This window comes from Eschrichtius robustus, chromosome 1 (assembly GCF_028021215.1).
Source record: "Eschrichtius robustus isolate mEscRob2 chromosome 1, mEscRob2.pri, whole genome shotgun sequence".
NCBI lineage: Eukaryota > Metazoa > Chordata > Mammalia > Artiodactyla > Eschrichtiidae > Eschrichtius > Eschrichtius robustus.
In genome coordinates this window covers 36,921,915-36,938,829 of record NC_090824.1, presented here as the reverse complement: position 1 = coordinate 36,938,829, position 16,915 = coordinate 36,921,915, and the positions used below count along the sequence as shown (strand labels likewise).

The following is a 16,915-nucleotide window of genomic DNA, read 5'->3' as shown; positions in this document are numbered from 1 at the left end:
GTGATGTCCGGTGATAAGAGAATGTGAGCCTCATGTGTAATTTTATTTATTTATAAAATTTTTATTTATTTATTTAAAAATTTATTTATTTATTTATTTTTGGCTGCGTTGGGTCTTCGTTGCTGTGCGCGGGCTTTCTCTAGTTGTGGCAAGCAGGGGCTACTCTTCGTTGCGGTGCGTGGGCTTCTCATAGCAGTGGCTTCTCTTATTGCGGAGCACGGGCTCTAGGTGCACGGGCTTCAGTAGTTGTGGCTCCCGGGCTCTAGAGCGCAGGCTCAGTAGCTGTGGCGCGTGGCTTTACTTGCTCTGCAGCATGTGGGATCTTCCTGGACCAGGGCTGGAACCCATGTTCCCTGCATTGGCAGGCAGATTCCTAATCACTGCGCCACCAGGGAAGTCCCCTCATGTGTAATTTTAAATATTCTAATAGTCACATTAAAGAATTATTTAACCCAGTTTTTCCAAACTACTATCATGTCAACACGTAGTGTTTTAAAAAGCTACTAATGAGGTATTTTGTACTTTTTTGGTATGCGGTTTTTGCAACGTGGACTGGCTACATTTCAGATGCCCAGGAGCCACGTGTGGCTGGCAGCCACTGTGTTGGACATTACAGGCCTAGCTCCTGGGTCCCACTGTGCAGATTCTAGACTAGAACGATTGGAATCAGGTCTGATTCCTCGGGCTATAGAGTGTTATCTTGTGTTCTCCCTAAAGATTCCTCTGGAAAGCTGCCTGTACTGGCTGGTTTTATGATTCAAATGACCTTCAAGGTGGTCAAGAGGGAGTTGCCAACTTTGCTTCCTTCCTTGCCATCCGCTGCGCACGTGCAGAGTCCTGCACAGGGGCGGAGGCTGGCTGGCAGGAGCCAGATCCCCATCTTTACCCTCTGACAGGATTCCAGCATGTGGTCCTACTGCCCTCTGGATCCTGATCCACACAGAAGACCCTGACCCCTCAGGGAAGTTGTTTAGGTCCGGGTTTCAACCCAGAACAACCTCCATGTGGGGAGCTACTGGGGCTTGAGGGAGCCGCCTCCCATCAGGCAGGGGAGTCCTGGTGCCGTGGCTCTGACCCCATGCTGCGTGTTCCCACCTTGTCCCTGTACTTTCCAGGCAGGCTGCCCCTGAGAGGTGCCACCACTTTACCCCATCTGCGTTCCTAGAATTTTTCTTGGGTTTGAGAATGTGGACCCAGCACCCCAGCTGCAGGGTGACTAAGGGACATCCTCTCCCTAAGGACCTGCTGCCCACTCCTGAGTCATGCTCATTCTGATTGCCTGCAGTCCGAAACCGCAGCCCCTCTCACTAGGCTCTGAGCAGGCTGTGCTGTCCCCACATCCCCCCGGGTCACGTGAGGGAGGCTTTTGGCTCATATGAGCTCTTTGTGCCCTCCCAGGTTGAGCCAGACCCTGAGTCTGGGACAGAGCAGGAGGTGTTGGCTGCCGTGGAAGGTCCCAGGACCGAGGAGATGCCCTCAGACACAGAGGCTCCAGAAGTCCTAGAAATGCAGCTTGACACCCACCAGCTGCTGCTGGGACTGGACCCCCCGGGTGACATGGTGGACTTCATGGTGGCCGAGAGCACCGAGGACCCTAAGGTCCTGAGCAGTGAGGACGAGGAGGAAGAGATGGGGGCCGCCCACGAGCCCGAGAGCCTCCTGCCTCCCTCTGTGCTGGACCAGGCCAGCGTCATTGCCGAGCGGTTCGTCAGCAGCTTCTCTCGGCGGAGCAGCCTGGCACTGGAGGACGGCAAGTCCAGCGGCTTCGGGACCCCGAGGCTGACCAGCCGGAGCAGCAGTGTGATCAGCCTAGAGGACAGTGAGAAGGGCCTGGCCCCCCGTGGGAGCACCACAGACTCCCTGGGCTCTCAGCTCCCTCCAGAAGCGGACATCAGTATGGGGGTGGCCGCAGAGAGTGACCCTTCTGTCAACGGGACAGAGCCCCAGAGCCCAGGCTGCCCAGCGGAGCCAGACAGGCCTTCCTGCACGAAGGAATCGAAGCTTTCTTCCCGAGACCGGCTGTTGTTGGACAAAATCAAGAGCTACTATGAAAGTGCAGAGCACCACGATGCAGGCTTTAGCGTCCGGCGCCGGGAGAGCCTCTCCTTCATCCCCAAAGGACTGGTGAGAAACTCAGTCTCCAGAATCAACAGCCTTCCCAGGCCAGACCCGGAGCCACTGGCTCCGCTGGGGCATAAGAGACAGGTGGGCTCGCGGGCAGCCTCATGGGCCCTCTTTGACTACCCAGGACCAGGCCAGGCTCGTGCTGGGGACCCAGCTCCCATCACAGATGCTGAGTTCCGCCCGTCTTCGGAAATTGTGAAGATCTGGGAGGAAATGGCGTCTCCTGAGGGGAGCCCTCGGAAAGGAGCAGGCCAAGGCCAGGCCAATAGCTTTGACCTGCACGAGCCCCTCTTCATCCTGGAGGAGCGTGAGCTGGGGGCCATCACTGAGGAGTCGGCCGCTGCCTCGCCGGAGAGTGCCTCCCCCACTGAGCCACCCAGCCCGGCCCACCTGGCCCGGGAGCTGAAGGAGCTGGTGAAGGAGCTGAGCAGCGGCGCCCAGGGGGAGCTGGTGAGCCCGCTACACCCCCGCATCCTGCAGCTCTCCCACGTGATGGACAGCCACGTGAGCGAGCGAGTCAAGAGCAAGGTCTACCAGCTGGCTCGCCAGTACAGCCTCCGGATCAAGGGCAAGTCGGTGACAGCCAGGCCACCGCAGCCGTGGGAGAAGGTGGCTGCCACCACCCCACACCTGCAGCAGGAGGCTGGACCACCATCTGGTGGCAGAGGTATGAAGGGGGTGGGGCAGAGGGCCCTGCCTGCAAGCCAGGGATGGAAGCACCTTTTAGGAGCCAGTTGGATTCTGGGAAAGTGACCCCCTAAAGGACCTCTACCAAAAAGAGGGCTGGGGCGAGTCCTGGAGCGGGTCTAACGCTCAAGGCCAAGCTCCTCCTGTGGAGCAGAGGGCCTGGGGCCACGGGCCTCTGTTTTCCAGGAGAGCAGAAGCTCTCGTCTCTTCCTTTGACCCCTGACCCCACCCCACCCCCTTTTCTTCATTCTTCCCGTTTCCCTTTGGTAAGGGCGCCGTGGATGGTCAGTGAGGTTTCTCTCCCATCACACGCAAAACCCCAGCAACCAGCCTCGCCTGGAAGGGGAGTTGAGGTCAGCCCAGAGCCCTCATGTCCTCTTGCTCCCTCCTGCACGGGGATTCAGGCGGCTCGCTGTCTCCTCACAGGTAAGAGGAAACCAGTGCTGTCTCTCTTCAACCACGAGCAGCCCACAGCCCAGGAACACAGCCCGCCCAAGCCCGGCTCTGCCAGGGAGATATCGCCACGGCGTTTCTCCTTCAGCCCCTCGGCCACCAGCCCGAGGACCACCTCGCCTGGGGCCTGGCACATCCCCCGAAGCCCCCGAAGCCCCTTGGACACCGAGACTTTCAACTGGCCCGATGTCCGAGAACTCTGCTCCAAATATGCCTCCCAGGACGAAGCGCTCCAGGCCAAGGGCAGCCGGCCGCGCAACCTGCCCGTCAACCGGAGCCACTCGCTGCCGGAGAACATGATGCAGCCGCAGCCGCCCCTGTCGGGGAAGGTGGGCCGCTGCTGCAGCCTGAACGCCAGGAGGGCCCCGGCAGGCCCAGGGGTCGCCCAGCCTCAGCCTCTGGCGGGGCCACCCCCAAGCGCGCCGGATGGAGGGGAGGCCCTGTACGTCACCGCAGACCTCACACTGGAGGACAACCGGCGGATGGTTGTCATGGAGAAGGGACCTCTGTCCGGCCCCAACGCGGGACTGGAGGCAGCCAGCGGGCGGGGACCAAGCTCACCAGCAGCCCAGGCGGGGCAGGGCCCGGAGTTCCAGGAGTGTGCAGAGTATCGGCCTAAAGAAGAGGGTCCCAGGGACCCGGCAGACCCAAGCCAGCAGGGCAGAGTGAGGAGCCTGCGGGAGAAATTCCAGGCCTTGAACTCCACAGGTTGACACTGAGTCCTGGGGGAGGGAGCCGCTGTGCCGAGCGACGGGGAGGAACGGTGGCATCCTCGCTCACAGCCTGGGCTCACCCTGCTCACCCGAGCCCCACCCCAGGGCCCTCAGAAAGGCCGCCCCTGGGAGAGCGCCCTGGGGCACCGGGCAAGGGCCTTCACCTGCCGTGGGCGCGCCAGTGACTTGCGAGCCCCTTTGCCCTCCGAGGCCGGTGTGGCCGCTTCCCTTGTATATATAGTTCTTCTCTAGTAAGAGGCCAAATAGTTAAGCTCATCTCTTCCCAGGGAGAGCGAGCCCTGCTCAGGCCTCCAGTGTCGCCTGGCCGCTGCCAGACTGAGGGCCCACCCAGGGGACACACAGGAGGGTGGCCTGGGGAGGCTTTGCTCTTTAACTGTGACTTTTCTTAGGATCCGGGCAGGAACGAGGCCCATAATTTATTGCTTTCTACCCTGTGGTATGTTGGTGTGCTCGCGCGTGTGTGTGTGAGTGTGCTGTTGTTGATTTCCCTCCTGGGAGGAATGTCGTGGACTCCGTTCAGGTACTTTTTGTGGGTTGTCTTGCTGGCCCCATGGTTGTCGCTAATGTACACACGTTTCGTTATTTGCCAATGGTGTAATAACCACTGCTGACCAACCAACCTGTGAGTGGTCTTCTTACTGGCGTCTGGCCGGGCTGGGGAGAGGCGATTGTGCCCAGGCCTGTCTCAGGGGAAGCGGGACGTGGGCTTGTTGCTTCCACAGGCGCTCATTTGCAGCCATGCTCACGAAGCACAAGGCCCCAGGTGCTGGCTGGGGAGGCTGGGGCAGCAGGATGTGTGGGAGGGGACTTGTTCTGCTACTTCTGTTCCCACAGGCTTCTGTCTACCCACAGCCTGGCGTCCTGTCTGGGGTAAGGTCAGGGGGCACCGTGCCAGCCTTTAGCTCTTTTCCCCAGGTGCCAAAGTTGGACTGAAAGGGGTGGAACATTTTTCTAACAGGCAGATATTTCCATGTCTGGTGCCTTTTATTCTCTCCCTCGCTAGCTCCCAGGAGACATCCTAGGGGGCAAGGATGCTTAACTTGGAGCCTAGAAATATCTTAAGTGGCTGGCAGTGTTGGGTGAGGGGTGCATTTTTTCTGGGATGGAGCCTCATTCTTCATTCTTATTCTCAAAAGTGTCTTTGATTCAAAAGGCGTAGGTCTGCCCCTTACTTCTGACTGGGTTTTTTGCCTTTTTTTTCCTTGGTGGACCAACCTTGTTTCACCCTGTTTCTTCTGGATGGGGCCTGGGAGGAGTGGGGCTGCAGGGCCAGGTGGTAGAGCTGTCTTGCAGGTCTTCTGACCTAGGAGGATGGGCTCAGCCTGAAGATGGGTCTGCTGAGTCTAATGAGGTCAAGGGAATATCAGAGGCAAGTAGAGGCCTTTCCTGAGCAGGAGCAGAGCAGGGCTGGCCCATGTTCTGCCAGCTGGTCAGAATGGTCTGTGGGCACTTGCACAGTCGCTGAGAGAGCTGGCTCCTACTAGACAAGTCTCTGATTGTCATGAGTAGCCACACATTAGAGTGAGAGTCAGGAGATCCAGCCCTGCATTTAACTGGCTGGGTCACCTAAACTCATGCTTTTTCCTCCTCTGTAAATCGAAGGAGATGGATAAGTTGTTGCTTCTCAAACTCTCTGACTCAGACTCTTCGAGAGGTGAGGCCTGGGGAGTAGTAGTCAACACCTTCCCCAGGTGATCCTTACACAGCCCTCTAGGTTATACCTGGGAACCCTGGACCAGCTCAGTGGTTCCTACTGGCTGCCCAGTGGAATCATCAGGGGAGGGAACTTTTTGACAAATGCTGATGTCTAGGTTTCACCCACCCAGACCAATTGAAACTGCACCTCCGGAGATGAACCCCAGGTGTGTGGATTCTGATTTTCAGATCTCTGTCCCGAGCTCCATGGGGAAAGGCCTGCAGCAGGCCCTCAAGATGGTTGAATGCGTGAATAAGCGAGCTTTTCTCAGGGTCTCAAGTGAAGCACAGAACCTAGGTGCCAGCAGAGTTGTTCCCATAAGACTCCAAGGACAAGCCAGAGTCTGGCTGTGCCTCTTGTCTCCATGATGGTCCTGTGTTCACAGATTCCGCCTTGCTCAATCAACCAGCCCCCTTTGGTCCAGTTCGAAGGGAAATAGGTGAGTCAAATAAGAAACGGAAATATGGAGCGTTATTGATTTATTAGAAAAACTAGTAAATGGGTTTTCTCTGGTTGATGGAAGCACATTTGAGCAGGTGGAGGACAAGGCCGAGCCGGCCCCAGGGCCAGCCCCAGATTGCATGGTCTGTGCCCAGCAGGGCTGCCGTCCTCTGCAGCCACCTCCTCCCTTGCATCCTCCCTGAGCTGACTTGTCCAAGAGACCGAGCCACGGGGTCCTCTGGATCTCTGCCCCCTCCTGCTGAAGGGAGGAGGGCGATCCAGGGCCAGCCTTGGGGACTCTCTGTGCTCCCCGATAGGCAGGAAGAAGGAGTGGGGTGGCGGGGAAGCCGAGCCCCCCCCCCCCCGCCCCCGCAGACCTCCTGTTATGGGTGCTAGGTAGGGGGGAGGAAGCTCGAGGACCCTCCTTACCTCCCTCAGCCACAGTCAGTTGAGGCCAGGGGACAAAGGGGAAGGAGAGAGGGAAGGAGGACCACCTGACCATGCCCAGAAGGAGCTTCCTCTAAACTGCCCTGGGGAGGACTCCTGGTTTGCTGGTGTGGACTGGAGCTGTTGGGGGATACTGTTAAAAGAAAAGAACTACAAAATAGAAAATGTAAGGAGGGAAAAAAGAAACCTTGCCAGGGCACCAGGAGCTTAGCCCCCCCATGTGGCACAGAGTCCCAAAGCTGGGCCCCTGCAGTTTCAGTCCAGTGAGTTGAGTGTCTTGGGGCCTGTGTGATGTGGGGGGAGGGATGCGTGGGGAGCTGGCAGTAGATGGTGGGTCACATGCAGCCGGCTGCTGCCCTTGCCTAGTCTGGGGGCCCAGGGGTGGTGAAATCCTAGCTTTTCCTTGAGGCCCTTTCATTCTTGGGACTGTGGAGTTGCTTGCTGAAATTCTTCACTTCAGGTACTGCTTTGGCACACGTGGAGGGGAGAGGGTGGCCTCTAGTCTCTTGGCTCCCTGAAGACTGGCCCATGGGAACAGTTGAGGGAGACTCTTGCCACTATCTGCCCTGGAGCAGGACATGCCCTCAGATGCACCAGAGGCCTTCTTTATTGCCAGGTGAGTGTCATCACCTCACTGCCTCCTGCCTTGGTTTCCCTAGGTATAGAAAGAGGCTGGTGGGTGGTATAGATTAGGTTCCCTGTGGATGCACAGAGGGCCATAGGGTTAGGTGCATAGAGGCCAAATGAAGACCCTGGCTCCAGAGGTGGGACCACCTGTCAGGCTCCAGCAGAGAACTTCCCTCCTGTGGTTCTTGTCTGCTGAAATTGCCTTCCCTTGACATGGTGGTATTGATCTCCAGCACTAAGGGCTCCTGGGAAGGCCTAGTAACTCCGGATGCCTATGCCTGTGGTTTCTACCTGAGCTTCACCCGCTTCCGGGGGATCATCTCAGTGTGTCTAAGGCTCCTTCCCATGGGGAAGGTGATGGAAACAGCGACTGCTGGCCCCAGGGACCTTTCTGGTCCCTGGGGAAATGCCTGCTGCCTGCAACTTAACCCCTCTTTTGGACCTAACCCCAGTTAAGATGCTGGGCTGGAGCTGCATTGCTTTCAGAGAGTGGCGAAGAAAAATCCCTGTGGAACTAGTGGTCTCTTCCGTCTGGAAGTCTGACCTCAGCAGCACAGGGAAAGCTATCCCTGGGGATAGAGGTTGCAGGGCCCCTTTTGGCTGTGCTTGGGATTGTGGGGTAGATACCCATGTGGGCCCCTGACTCAAGGCCAGGACCTTCTGGAGGAACTAAGCAAGGGTGCCTGCCACGCCTTAATGGCTTTGGCCCCAGCATTTGTCCCAGCCATCTGGGGTTGTTCCGTGGGTCGTAATAAATACCCAGGTGTGGCCACATTTGCCACCCCAGGGTGACGGGTCATGAAATTTGCTGTTGGTCCAGCCAGCACCCTCAGGTGGTACCAGCTGCAGACAGAACACATGGGGTATTTGGCTTTGGGATGCTCTACTCCAGGCATTGCGGTGTCCATCTTGTACCTGGGGACCTGCGCTGTCTCCCTTAAGGGCCCTGTGTCTGAGCGGGATGTTGCTGGTTTGGCAGCTACTGGGAGTGCGGGAGGACCCCAGAGTGGAGAGGCAGCGCCTTAGGCAGTGTGGAGACCTATCTACCTCCTTCTGGCCTGAGCCCTAACCTCTAACTGTAGTTTTAAAAGAGGGCTGGCTTGAGAGCTTCCTGGTCCTCCCTGCCACCATCGGGGGTGGCGGCAAGGGGTGCCGGAGGCCGCGGGAGCCCCTTTGCACTTAGGACCCATCGATCTTATAGGGTGCCCCCCTCTTTCGGTGGGAGGAGGAGCGAGGAGGGGACGCGGTGGCCCCTGAGGTGAGAGTCCCCGTTCTGAGGAAGCCCAGTGGGGAGGAGGCCGTCGTGTCCCCTCAGTCCCCAGCAGCCCCTGGCCCAGAGCTCCCTGAAGCCTCCTTCCTCACGCCCCTAAGGGGCAGGTCAGGCATTTCCGGTGTCCTCTTCCCTTTCTCTTTCCCTGGCTGCGACTGAGCAGGAGGTGACCCCAAGCAAGACTTGCTTTGGGAGTGGGCAGCGTCTGAGGAACCCCATCAGTCTTCTTCTCCAGCTTATGTTTGAATCGGGGGACGGGCTGGCGCCCCTCAGCCCGGGAGGGGGGCGGGGAGAGGAGGGCGTGGGCCTCGAAAACCGTCTCCTGCCCCCAGCCCCGGAGGCACCGAGGGCCGGCGGAGCTGGGAGCTCCGTCCCTGGAGCCCGCGCTCGCCGTGTGCGGGGCGCCGGGGCTGCGGGCAGAGGGCGCGGAGGCAGGCGTGGGCCGGGCCGGGCCGGGCCGGTGGCGCGAAGGCAGCTATTGCAGTGCAGCAGGGCCCAGGGCCCGGCCGGCGACTCGGAGCAGGCAGGCGGCAGGCAGCGGCGGCCGGGCCGTGGGCAGGAGGAAGACCCTGCCGAGGAGGGAAGCGCTCGTTCCCGCTCGTCTCGTCCCGACGCACTGGCTTCACCCGCGGGGTGCCCGAGAGGCTACTTCTTTTTGGGGAAGAAGCTGAATCTCTTCTCCTTGTCTTTCTTGCCGAGGCTGGCGTCGGGGCCGGTGATGGAGGGTAGGGGCAGGCTCTGTGCCTTGACACGGATGCTCTGGGACTCGTTGATGGCGGTGCTCACGCCCTGCAGCCAGGACAGCATCTCCTCCTACAGGGCAGGAGGGTCAGGGCCCCGCAAAGGACGGGGTGCCTCTAGGACAACCCCTTCTGAGGGAGCCTTGAGGTCAAGTGGCATGCGTCCCTTCCACCTGCCCCTTTGTTGGTGGGGGTCTGGGCTAGGCAGCCCTGCACTTACCTCATCCTTGCCATGGAAAAGCCACTCGCTGCCATTGCTCAGCCTAGGAGGACAGAGGGTTTCCTGCGTGGCCACTTCTGGATCTGATCCCCCAGCCCCCTGAGCTTTCCCATGACCAGAACCCTGTCAGGCAGCACAGCACCTTCTGAGAGAGGCAAAAATCAGGACCACCAGCCTCTCTGATTTGAAAAATCCCTGAAGGGCAACTCAGGCCTGAAGCTGGTCCCAAGGAGTGGGCCCCTGTCCAGCCACTTATGCCAAACCAGGGAAGGGGCAGTGGACAGGCAGGGCCTCACCTCAGCTTGAAGACGTGCTTCTTCTTCTTGTAGCTGGCAGCAATCTCACAGATGGCATGTCGCAGGGCCAGGGGCTCCTCCCCATGGTAGGGCACCCCCAGGGCCAGGTTCTTGGCATCCTTGTAGAAAGTCAGCTCGCTATTCCTGAGCACACAGTACAGGTTGTTCCAGGACCTGTGAGGGTACAGAGAGGCAGGTCACTTACAGTTCTGATAGAGCATCTCTATAATCAGTTCCTATAGCTTTACCATTTTTCTTAATTATACCAATTTTACCCTGATCAATAGTAATACATTTTACTGTTTAAAAAATTGCAAATAAAAATCATCTGCACGTAATTCCACTACCAAAAGTTAACTATTGTTAACATTTGATGTATTTCCTTCTAGTCTTTATTCACATATATAGCTAAAATTGGATTATACTGTATATTCAATTTTATGTCCTGCTTTTAAGTTTAACACTATATCATGAGTATTTCCCCATCCTCAAATATTTGAATTCTCAAATATTTCTTGAAAATAATTTTGAATAGTTATATGGTATTCTATCACACATATAAATAATCCCTTTATTGATGGACCTTTTAATACTGGAAATTTTATCCATGATTTAAACAGCAATATGATTAAACATCCTTGCCTGTAACTCTGATCTTACCCTGAGATATATTTCTAGAACTAGAATTATTGAGTCTAAGACCAATAGTATAAACAACTTTTCAAAGCATTTCCATAGCCACCAGCATATTTGAGTCTCACTACAGAACTGTAACGTGAACAGAGCAGGGTTATGTTTTGCTGGTAGTGATATTTTGTTTTGTTGATGATATACGCCTGGTATACTGTACTAGCACTTTTTTTTTTTTTTTTTTTAATTTTTTGGCTGTGTTGGGTCTTCGTTGCTGCGCGTGGGCTTCCTCTAGTTGCAGTGAGCAGGGGTTACTTTTCGTTGCAGTGCGTGGGCTTCTCATTGCAGTGGCTTCTCTTGTTGCGGAGCAGGGGCTCTAGGCACGCGGGCTTCAGTAGTTGTAGCATGTGGGCTCAGCAGTTGTAGCTTGCAGGCTCTACAGCGCAGGCTCAGTAGTTGTGGCGCACGGGCTTAGTTGCTCTGCGGCATGTGGGATCTTCCCGAACCAGGGCTCAAACCTGTGTCCCCTACATTGGCAGGCAGATTCTTAACCACTGCGCCACTAGGGAAGCCCTGTACTAGCACTTTTTAAAGAAATGTATTTGTGTAAATCAAGGCTCATCTCAGCTGAAATGTTTGGTGAGAACATCAGGCTCATGGGCTCATGTGTGGGCTCACCTGAGCTCCTTCCCTGACAAATGGGGAACATGTTGCCCTTTCACAGTAATGAGTACTGAGAAACATTAAGCTTTTCTTCCTCCTCTTCCTCCTTTCCTCCTCCCTCCCTTTTGAGGGCAGAAAAGTGGAGAACTAGCAGGGCACGTAGGGAGGAAGGACTGGAAGGTCATAGAGAGAACCTGACCTGTACAAAGCTGGCTGCAGAGCCATTCTACAAAGCCCAGATTTCTGACACCAGCTCAGGGATCTTTCCTCTGGCCCTCACCACCTTCTCTGAGCTTGTAGCCCAAGTAAGGCAGTTGCAAAGGAGGAGCTGGTCTTGGAGTAAATGGACAAATGATTTAACCTCTCTCAGACTGTTTCCCCATCTGGAAAATGGAAACCTCAATATCATAGGAGGTTTGAGAAGCTATTATCAGTCCTAACATAATGCCTGGCACACAGTAGGTACTTTATAAATGCTAGTTTCCCTTTCCCTGCAGACTCTCCATATAAGCAATAAACCTCTTCAGGTTGGCTGGGGCCCCCAATTCATTTTTGGAATTTGAATTAACTTTGGCGTGTCCCCCAGGCCAGGCTCTCTCTGTATGCTGCCAGTTGGCCCTGGGAATGTGGCTGGCTTCAACCTCTTGATGCTGCCCTGTTTCTCGGGGACCCTGGACTGCTACCTGAAGGCAGGAGCCTCCAGAGACTTTGGGTCTAGGCATCCCTGGGTAGACCACACCCAAGGACATGACTGCCTCAGGGTCAGGAAACGACACAGCCTCTGAATGAATTCCTCAGGGTCATATGGTTGCTAGGAGGGACCATAGCAACTCTTTCTCCTCTCCTATTTTATTTTATTTTATTTTATTGTTTGTTTTTTTTTTTGCATTTTCTTCTATTTTTTTAAAAAATTATTTATTTATTTATTTATTTTTGGCTGTGTTGGGTCTTCGTTTCTGTGCGAGGGCTTTCTCTAGTTGCGGCAAGCGGGGACCACTCTTCATCATGGTGCGCGGGCCTCTCACTATCACGGCCTCTCTTGTTGCGGAGCACAGGCTCCAGACGCGCAGGCTCAGTAATTGTGGCTCACGGGCCTAGTTGCTCCGCGGCATGTGGGATCTTCCCAGACCAGGGCTCGAACCCATGTCCCCTGCACTGGCAGGCAGATTCTCAACCACTGTGCCACCAGGGAAGCCCTCCTCTCTTATTTTATAGCTGGGGAAACTGGGGCCCAGATTGGGTAAAAAGTGGGACTTGGTCAAGGACGTGTTGTTAGTGCCAAGGCCTACCTGTTATCCCGCCCTGGGATAATAACAGCTAGTGTTCACCGAGTTCCTGCTCTGCGCCAGGCATGGCATCTGCACTGAAGAGGCAGGCTGCCCCCGTCATCCCCATTTTACAAGTGAGAGGCTGAGTAACTAGTACAAGGTCATAGGACCACAACGGAAGACAGGCTTTTCCCATCATGCCAAGCAGCCCCCGGGCTGTCCCCGAGGATGCCCAGGAGCTCTCAGACTAGAGGCAGAGGGCACCCTCGCCCACAAGCATACCCATGTTGCTCTGTTGAAGTCCCTGGGAGCTGCCCACCCCTCCTACCCCGCGGCCCTCCCCCACACACCTGTTGGACGCCTTCTTGTTGGGCCCCTCCAGGTCGTGCTTGCGGCCCAAGTAGCCCTCCATCTGCACGCTGTGCCCGTGGTCCACCTGGGCCGGCAGCGTTGTAGGCTCATCACCCTCGCTCAGAGGCGTGTCCAGGGCCTTAAAGAGGGGCTCTGTGGTGGGCCTCTCATCTGTGCTGGATTTCTCCTCCTGCCCTTCCTTGTGCGGCCCTGGCGGCAGTGGCGGCTGCAGGTCCTGGGGCCACTGCCTCTCTTCTTCCCCCTGCTCAGGGGCATATGGGAGGAGCACACCTTGCTGGGGGTTCAGAGCCAGGGGTGGCTACTCTCGGCAGAACTGGGAGGTCAGCAGGCCCCACCTGAGTCTGGTTCCTCTCTCCTGTGCCCTTCCTGGCCCACCCTGGTCCTCCCTCAGCCTGCTGTGGGTTTCCACCTGGCCTGCTTCCCTAGACTGTGCCCGTGTCTCTGGCTCCATTCCCCACTCTCCCCCTCGCCAATCTAACATAGGGGCAGAGGTTCTTAGAGTGAGCTGAAGGGGCTCATCCGGGGGTTTCCAACGCTGCTCGCTGCCCGGCTCCAGGGCCCACCCCTGCTTCAGACAGATACTCCAGCTCCTACTGAGTCATGCGTGGGCTCTGGCAAGACTTCAAATGAAGAAAGGTTTCTGCTGCTAAGACAGGATAGAAGAACATTTGTGGTAGGATATTGTATGGGAACCCTTCTGTTACCTTCCACTTGTGTCTAAAACCCCAAAGCTAAGGGCACCAGGCCCTAAGCCTCCCCCACCACCTTCTAAAGCGAGACCCAGACCTTCCCAGGTCATTGTGCAGGACCGTGACCTGCTCCCCAGGTCCTGCCCCCGTCATTTGGTGGGGATTTGTTGGAGTAGGGCAGTGGTTCCTAACCCTGGCTGCCTTTTACAATCACCTCGGGAGCTTTAACAAAGGATGCCGGGACCCATCCTCAGGATGCTGAGTTAACTAGCCTGGAGTGGGGTCAGCACACTGGAATTTCTTAATCAGCTTTTCATGCTTTCGAATGTGCTGCAGGGGTAGAGAATCACCACCTAAGGAGTCACTGCTCCAGGGAAAGTCGTCGGCTTTTACCTCCCTGCTCCTCCCCATGGAGGGCAGGATCCTCCCAGCCCCTGCCCAAGCCAAGTGAGGGGCTTCCAGTGGAGCCACGTGCTGGTATGTCAGGTGCCCATGAGAAGGGGAAGCAGACCTCTTATTCCCCAGCTGGGTACCTCCTTACGCAGAGGCCTTGCTGATCCGCCTTTGTGCCACTGCAGCAGGAGAGAGGGCAGGACAGATTGCGGCAGCAAGGGGCAGCCAGCCTCCGAGTACAGCGCAAGAATGCCGGCTGGGGCAAGAATGGGTGGGTCTTCTACGTGCCCAGCACCAAGGAAGTCCACCCTAGCTTGAGACATCTGGCCAGAACCCTGTCTCAAAGGCCTGACTGCTGGAGACCTTACAGCACCAGGTGGGAAGGGTCTTGTAGGCCCCCAAGCAGGTGGTATCTGGACACCTGAAGGACCAAGGGTGTTGACAGCCCAAGAGGACCAGAGCCAACCCAGGTGGTAAAGAGACACTGCCCCCTTTTCTACTCCCTGTCCCAATTGAAGATGGAGACCCAGGAGAGTGTTGGGGAGGAGCCAGGAAACAGCAGACCCTGTGCTCCCCATTGTGGGCCCTTCAGACCTTGGGTCAAAGCCAAAATAGAGAAATGGAGAATGAGAGGATCTGGGCACCATACTGGACATCAGATTGAAGCTTCAAACTGAAACAGACTGGTTAGACTTTTTAACAGCTAAAAGTGACCAAGGTCTGCCTGAGCTGGCACTAAGGAATGGGAAGCGGAGGCTCAACGGAGATGTCTGAAGGCAGTGGTTGGAAGAAAGGTAAAGCTGGTCATGGCTGTATCCCATCAAATTAGGGCTGGTCAATAAACAGGTTGGGGTTCCCTAAGATCTCATTTAAAGAAAGGATAATATGGCTGGAAAAGTTTGAAAACACTACCCTAGTCTAACACCTTCAATCTATGAGAAAACCTGTGCTCAGAGAGGTTAAGTGACTTACCCAAGGTCACACAGCTAATAGATACCAGAAGCAATCAAGAGCATGCACTCCAGAATTGGACAGGCCTGAGTTTTTACCACATCTTTAGGGCTCTTATCTTCTCCTGTCTTAGAGTCCCTTGAGAGTTGTGGCTGGGCCATGCCCATCTTTATGCATCTTGCAGTATTTATATCTTTGAGTGTCAGCAATGACCCAGAATTGACCACAAGGATCTGAAGGCTCTAAAGCCCTGCCTGGATCCTCCTCCAGCAGGGAGGAAGGGCAGGAGTGGCAGGGTTGGATCTGGGAGCCTGCGTTTGGGCTCCTTCTATGGACCCAGTCAGGCCAGCCCTCTGACTTAGGCATAACTGTTGGGGAGGTAGTGAAGCCTTTCATCCTCTATCTTTCCAGCTGGCTGTGCTGCTCCTCCTGGTGATGGGCCAGGCCCTCCCCACACCTGCTCTGGGGGGCTCAGGGAAGATGCGTGGCAGATGCTGGGAGGAAAGCCCAGCAGACCCTCACAACCATGTTCACCCCTCTCACCCAGCCTCTTCCCTCCTGGGACTGGTTTTACTAGAGCCCTGTGTGTCCATATTTTCTTCCTATACTTTTCATTTCCATGCTCCTTCCTTTCGGGAACTCTCCTCTGAAAATAGAGGTGACTTTTCCAGGACTGCCCCCCAATTTAATCTCACCTTTCTTCTGTTTCTTCCTAATGGATGCCTGACCCATGTTCCCTGGCAGGGCCTGTCAGAGGCCATGGCCAGTGTGATCGAAAGTTAAATGGCCAGGTCATGGGTGGGCTTTGGGAAATGGGGGTTTTCCAATGTATGCAAAGATTTCTTCTGTTCTCTTGACTGTTCATGTGGAGACAATTTAAAACACACCCTCTCACCTCTACCCTGAAGGCCAAGGCCTGAGGAGAAGGAGTCGAGAATGAGGGTGGGAGGTGGAGGGGTCTGGTGGCAGCCGCTCCTCCCAGGCCCAGGGCTGGCAGGGCTTCTCTCCCTCCTGGGTTAGGGGAGGGGACACACAGGAGAAAGATGGGGGCATGGTTTGGGCAGAAGGGCCCTCCTTTTATAGGCCCCAGGGGTAAATATGCTTTGCACCATCTTCTAAGAGAGCTGGGGGTTGAGGGGCAGTTCTCCTGCTGCCCCTGGAACCATACCATGCTCTGATAGAGATTCTGCCTTGCCTGACAGGCAGAGGGAGGGATCTGTGGACAGCAGAGCACCAGGAGGGGCTGCTGGCTACTCGTTGGCTGTAGGGACAGATAGGTTCTGCCAAAAGGCCCTGGATAGCTAAGATGATCCAAGACTCCCTTCTATCCTCCGTGATATAAGGCAGAAGGCCAGCTGCTTTAGCCCTTGTGTCATCAGGAAGATGCAGAGATTACACCTACACTGCTGAGGGGTAACCCAGCCTAGAGCAATCACTCAGAGGAGCTGGGGGACACTCTGAAAAAAAGAGGATCCAGCTACTTGGAAGAAACTCTGGGCGTCAGGTTGGGGCTGCTGGAGAGTTTAGACCATAAGTGGGCGAAACAGAAGGAGGGAGAATGGCCCAGGGATGGGGGCCTGGAATAAGCATGGAGCTTCTGTTCTCTGATGTGAGGGTCTGGGTGACAGGTGTGTGGGTGGGACACATCTGAGGTAGGTGTGTGCGCTGGCTGCTGGGATCACAGTGTCAGAGGAGGGTAGGGGACGGGCAGCATTGGATGCTGGGAGGAACATCAGGGGAGGAAAGGGCACAGACAGGAGAGCCTTTTAAGATCTCACAGGATTGTAGTCAAACTGAGAGGCCTGAGCCCCTGATGGGCAGGGGATGGCCACATCAGAGTCTTTGCAGAGTCTTGTAAGCTTGACTTTTTAGGGTCCTGCCTTGTTAGGAAACTGACTTGGGTGGGGGGAAGCAGGCAGATGTCTCTTCCCCAAAGGAGGTTCAAGAAGATGAAGGGAAGAGGGGCAGGATGGGTACATTTCTTACCTGGACTAAAGGTGTTGAAGGTGTATTTCCAGGCCAAGCCAGCAGGTGGCGCAGGGGGACAGCACACAGACAACTAACTCCAGCTCCAGGGAGAAAAATAACCAGGGGTGCGACCACAGGGTCTTTGAGAGGTTCTAAAAGATGCTCAGTGAACCCAGACACATCAACAAACAAGGAAACACAAGTGAGCTTCTCTCTAAAGGAAATGCCGATAAGTGAGAACGAGGG

General features: G+C 55.8%; 2 protein-coding genes across 5 annotated transcripts in view; one reads left to right on the top strand and one right to left on the bottom strand.

Annotated features, from left to right (window-relative positions):
• PLEKHG3 (pleckstrin homology and RhoGEF domain containing G3) overlaps nucleotides 1–4,617 on the top strand; it is a 42,091-nt gene extending 37,474 nt beyond the window's left edge. For all 4 annotated transcript variants that reach the window (XM_068544103.1, XM_068544117.1, XM_068544093.1 and 1 more), the window contains 2 exons: nucleotides 1,399–2,791; nucleotides 3,238–4,617. In XM_068544103.1, coding sequence (XP_068400204.1) covers nucleotides 1,399–2,791; nucleotides 3,238–3,977 — 2,133 coding nt within the window. In that variant the 3' untranslated portion in view covers nucleotides 3,978–4,617. The remainder of the gene's footprint in view (nucleotides 1–1,398; nucleotides 2,792–3,237) is intronic.
• A 4,507-nt stretch (nucleotides 4,618–9,124) lies between these two features.
• SPTB (spectrin beta, erythrocytic) overlaps nucleotides 9,125–16,915 on the bottom strand; it is a 64,858-nt gene continuing 57,067 nt past the window's right edge. The window contains exons 32-35 of the mRNA XM_068565420.1: nucleotides 12,647–12,909; nucleotides 9,736–9,909; nucleotides 9,440–9,482; nucleotides 9,125–9,292 (exon numbers count right to left, since the gene is read on the bottom strand). Of these exons, the coding sequence (XP_068421521.1) occupies nucleotides 9,125–9,292; nucleotides 9,440–9,482; nucleotides 9,736–9,909; nucleotides 12,647–12,909 (648 nt within the window). The remainder of the gene's footprint in view (nucleotides 9,293–9,439; nucleotides 9,483–9,735; nucleotides 9,910–12,646; nucleotides 12,910–16,915) is intronic.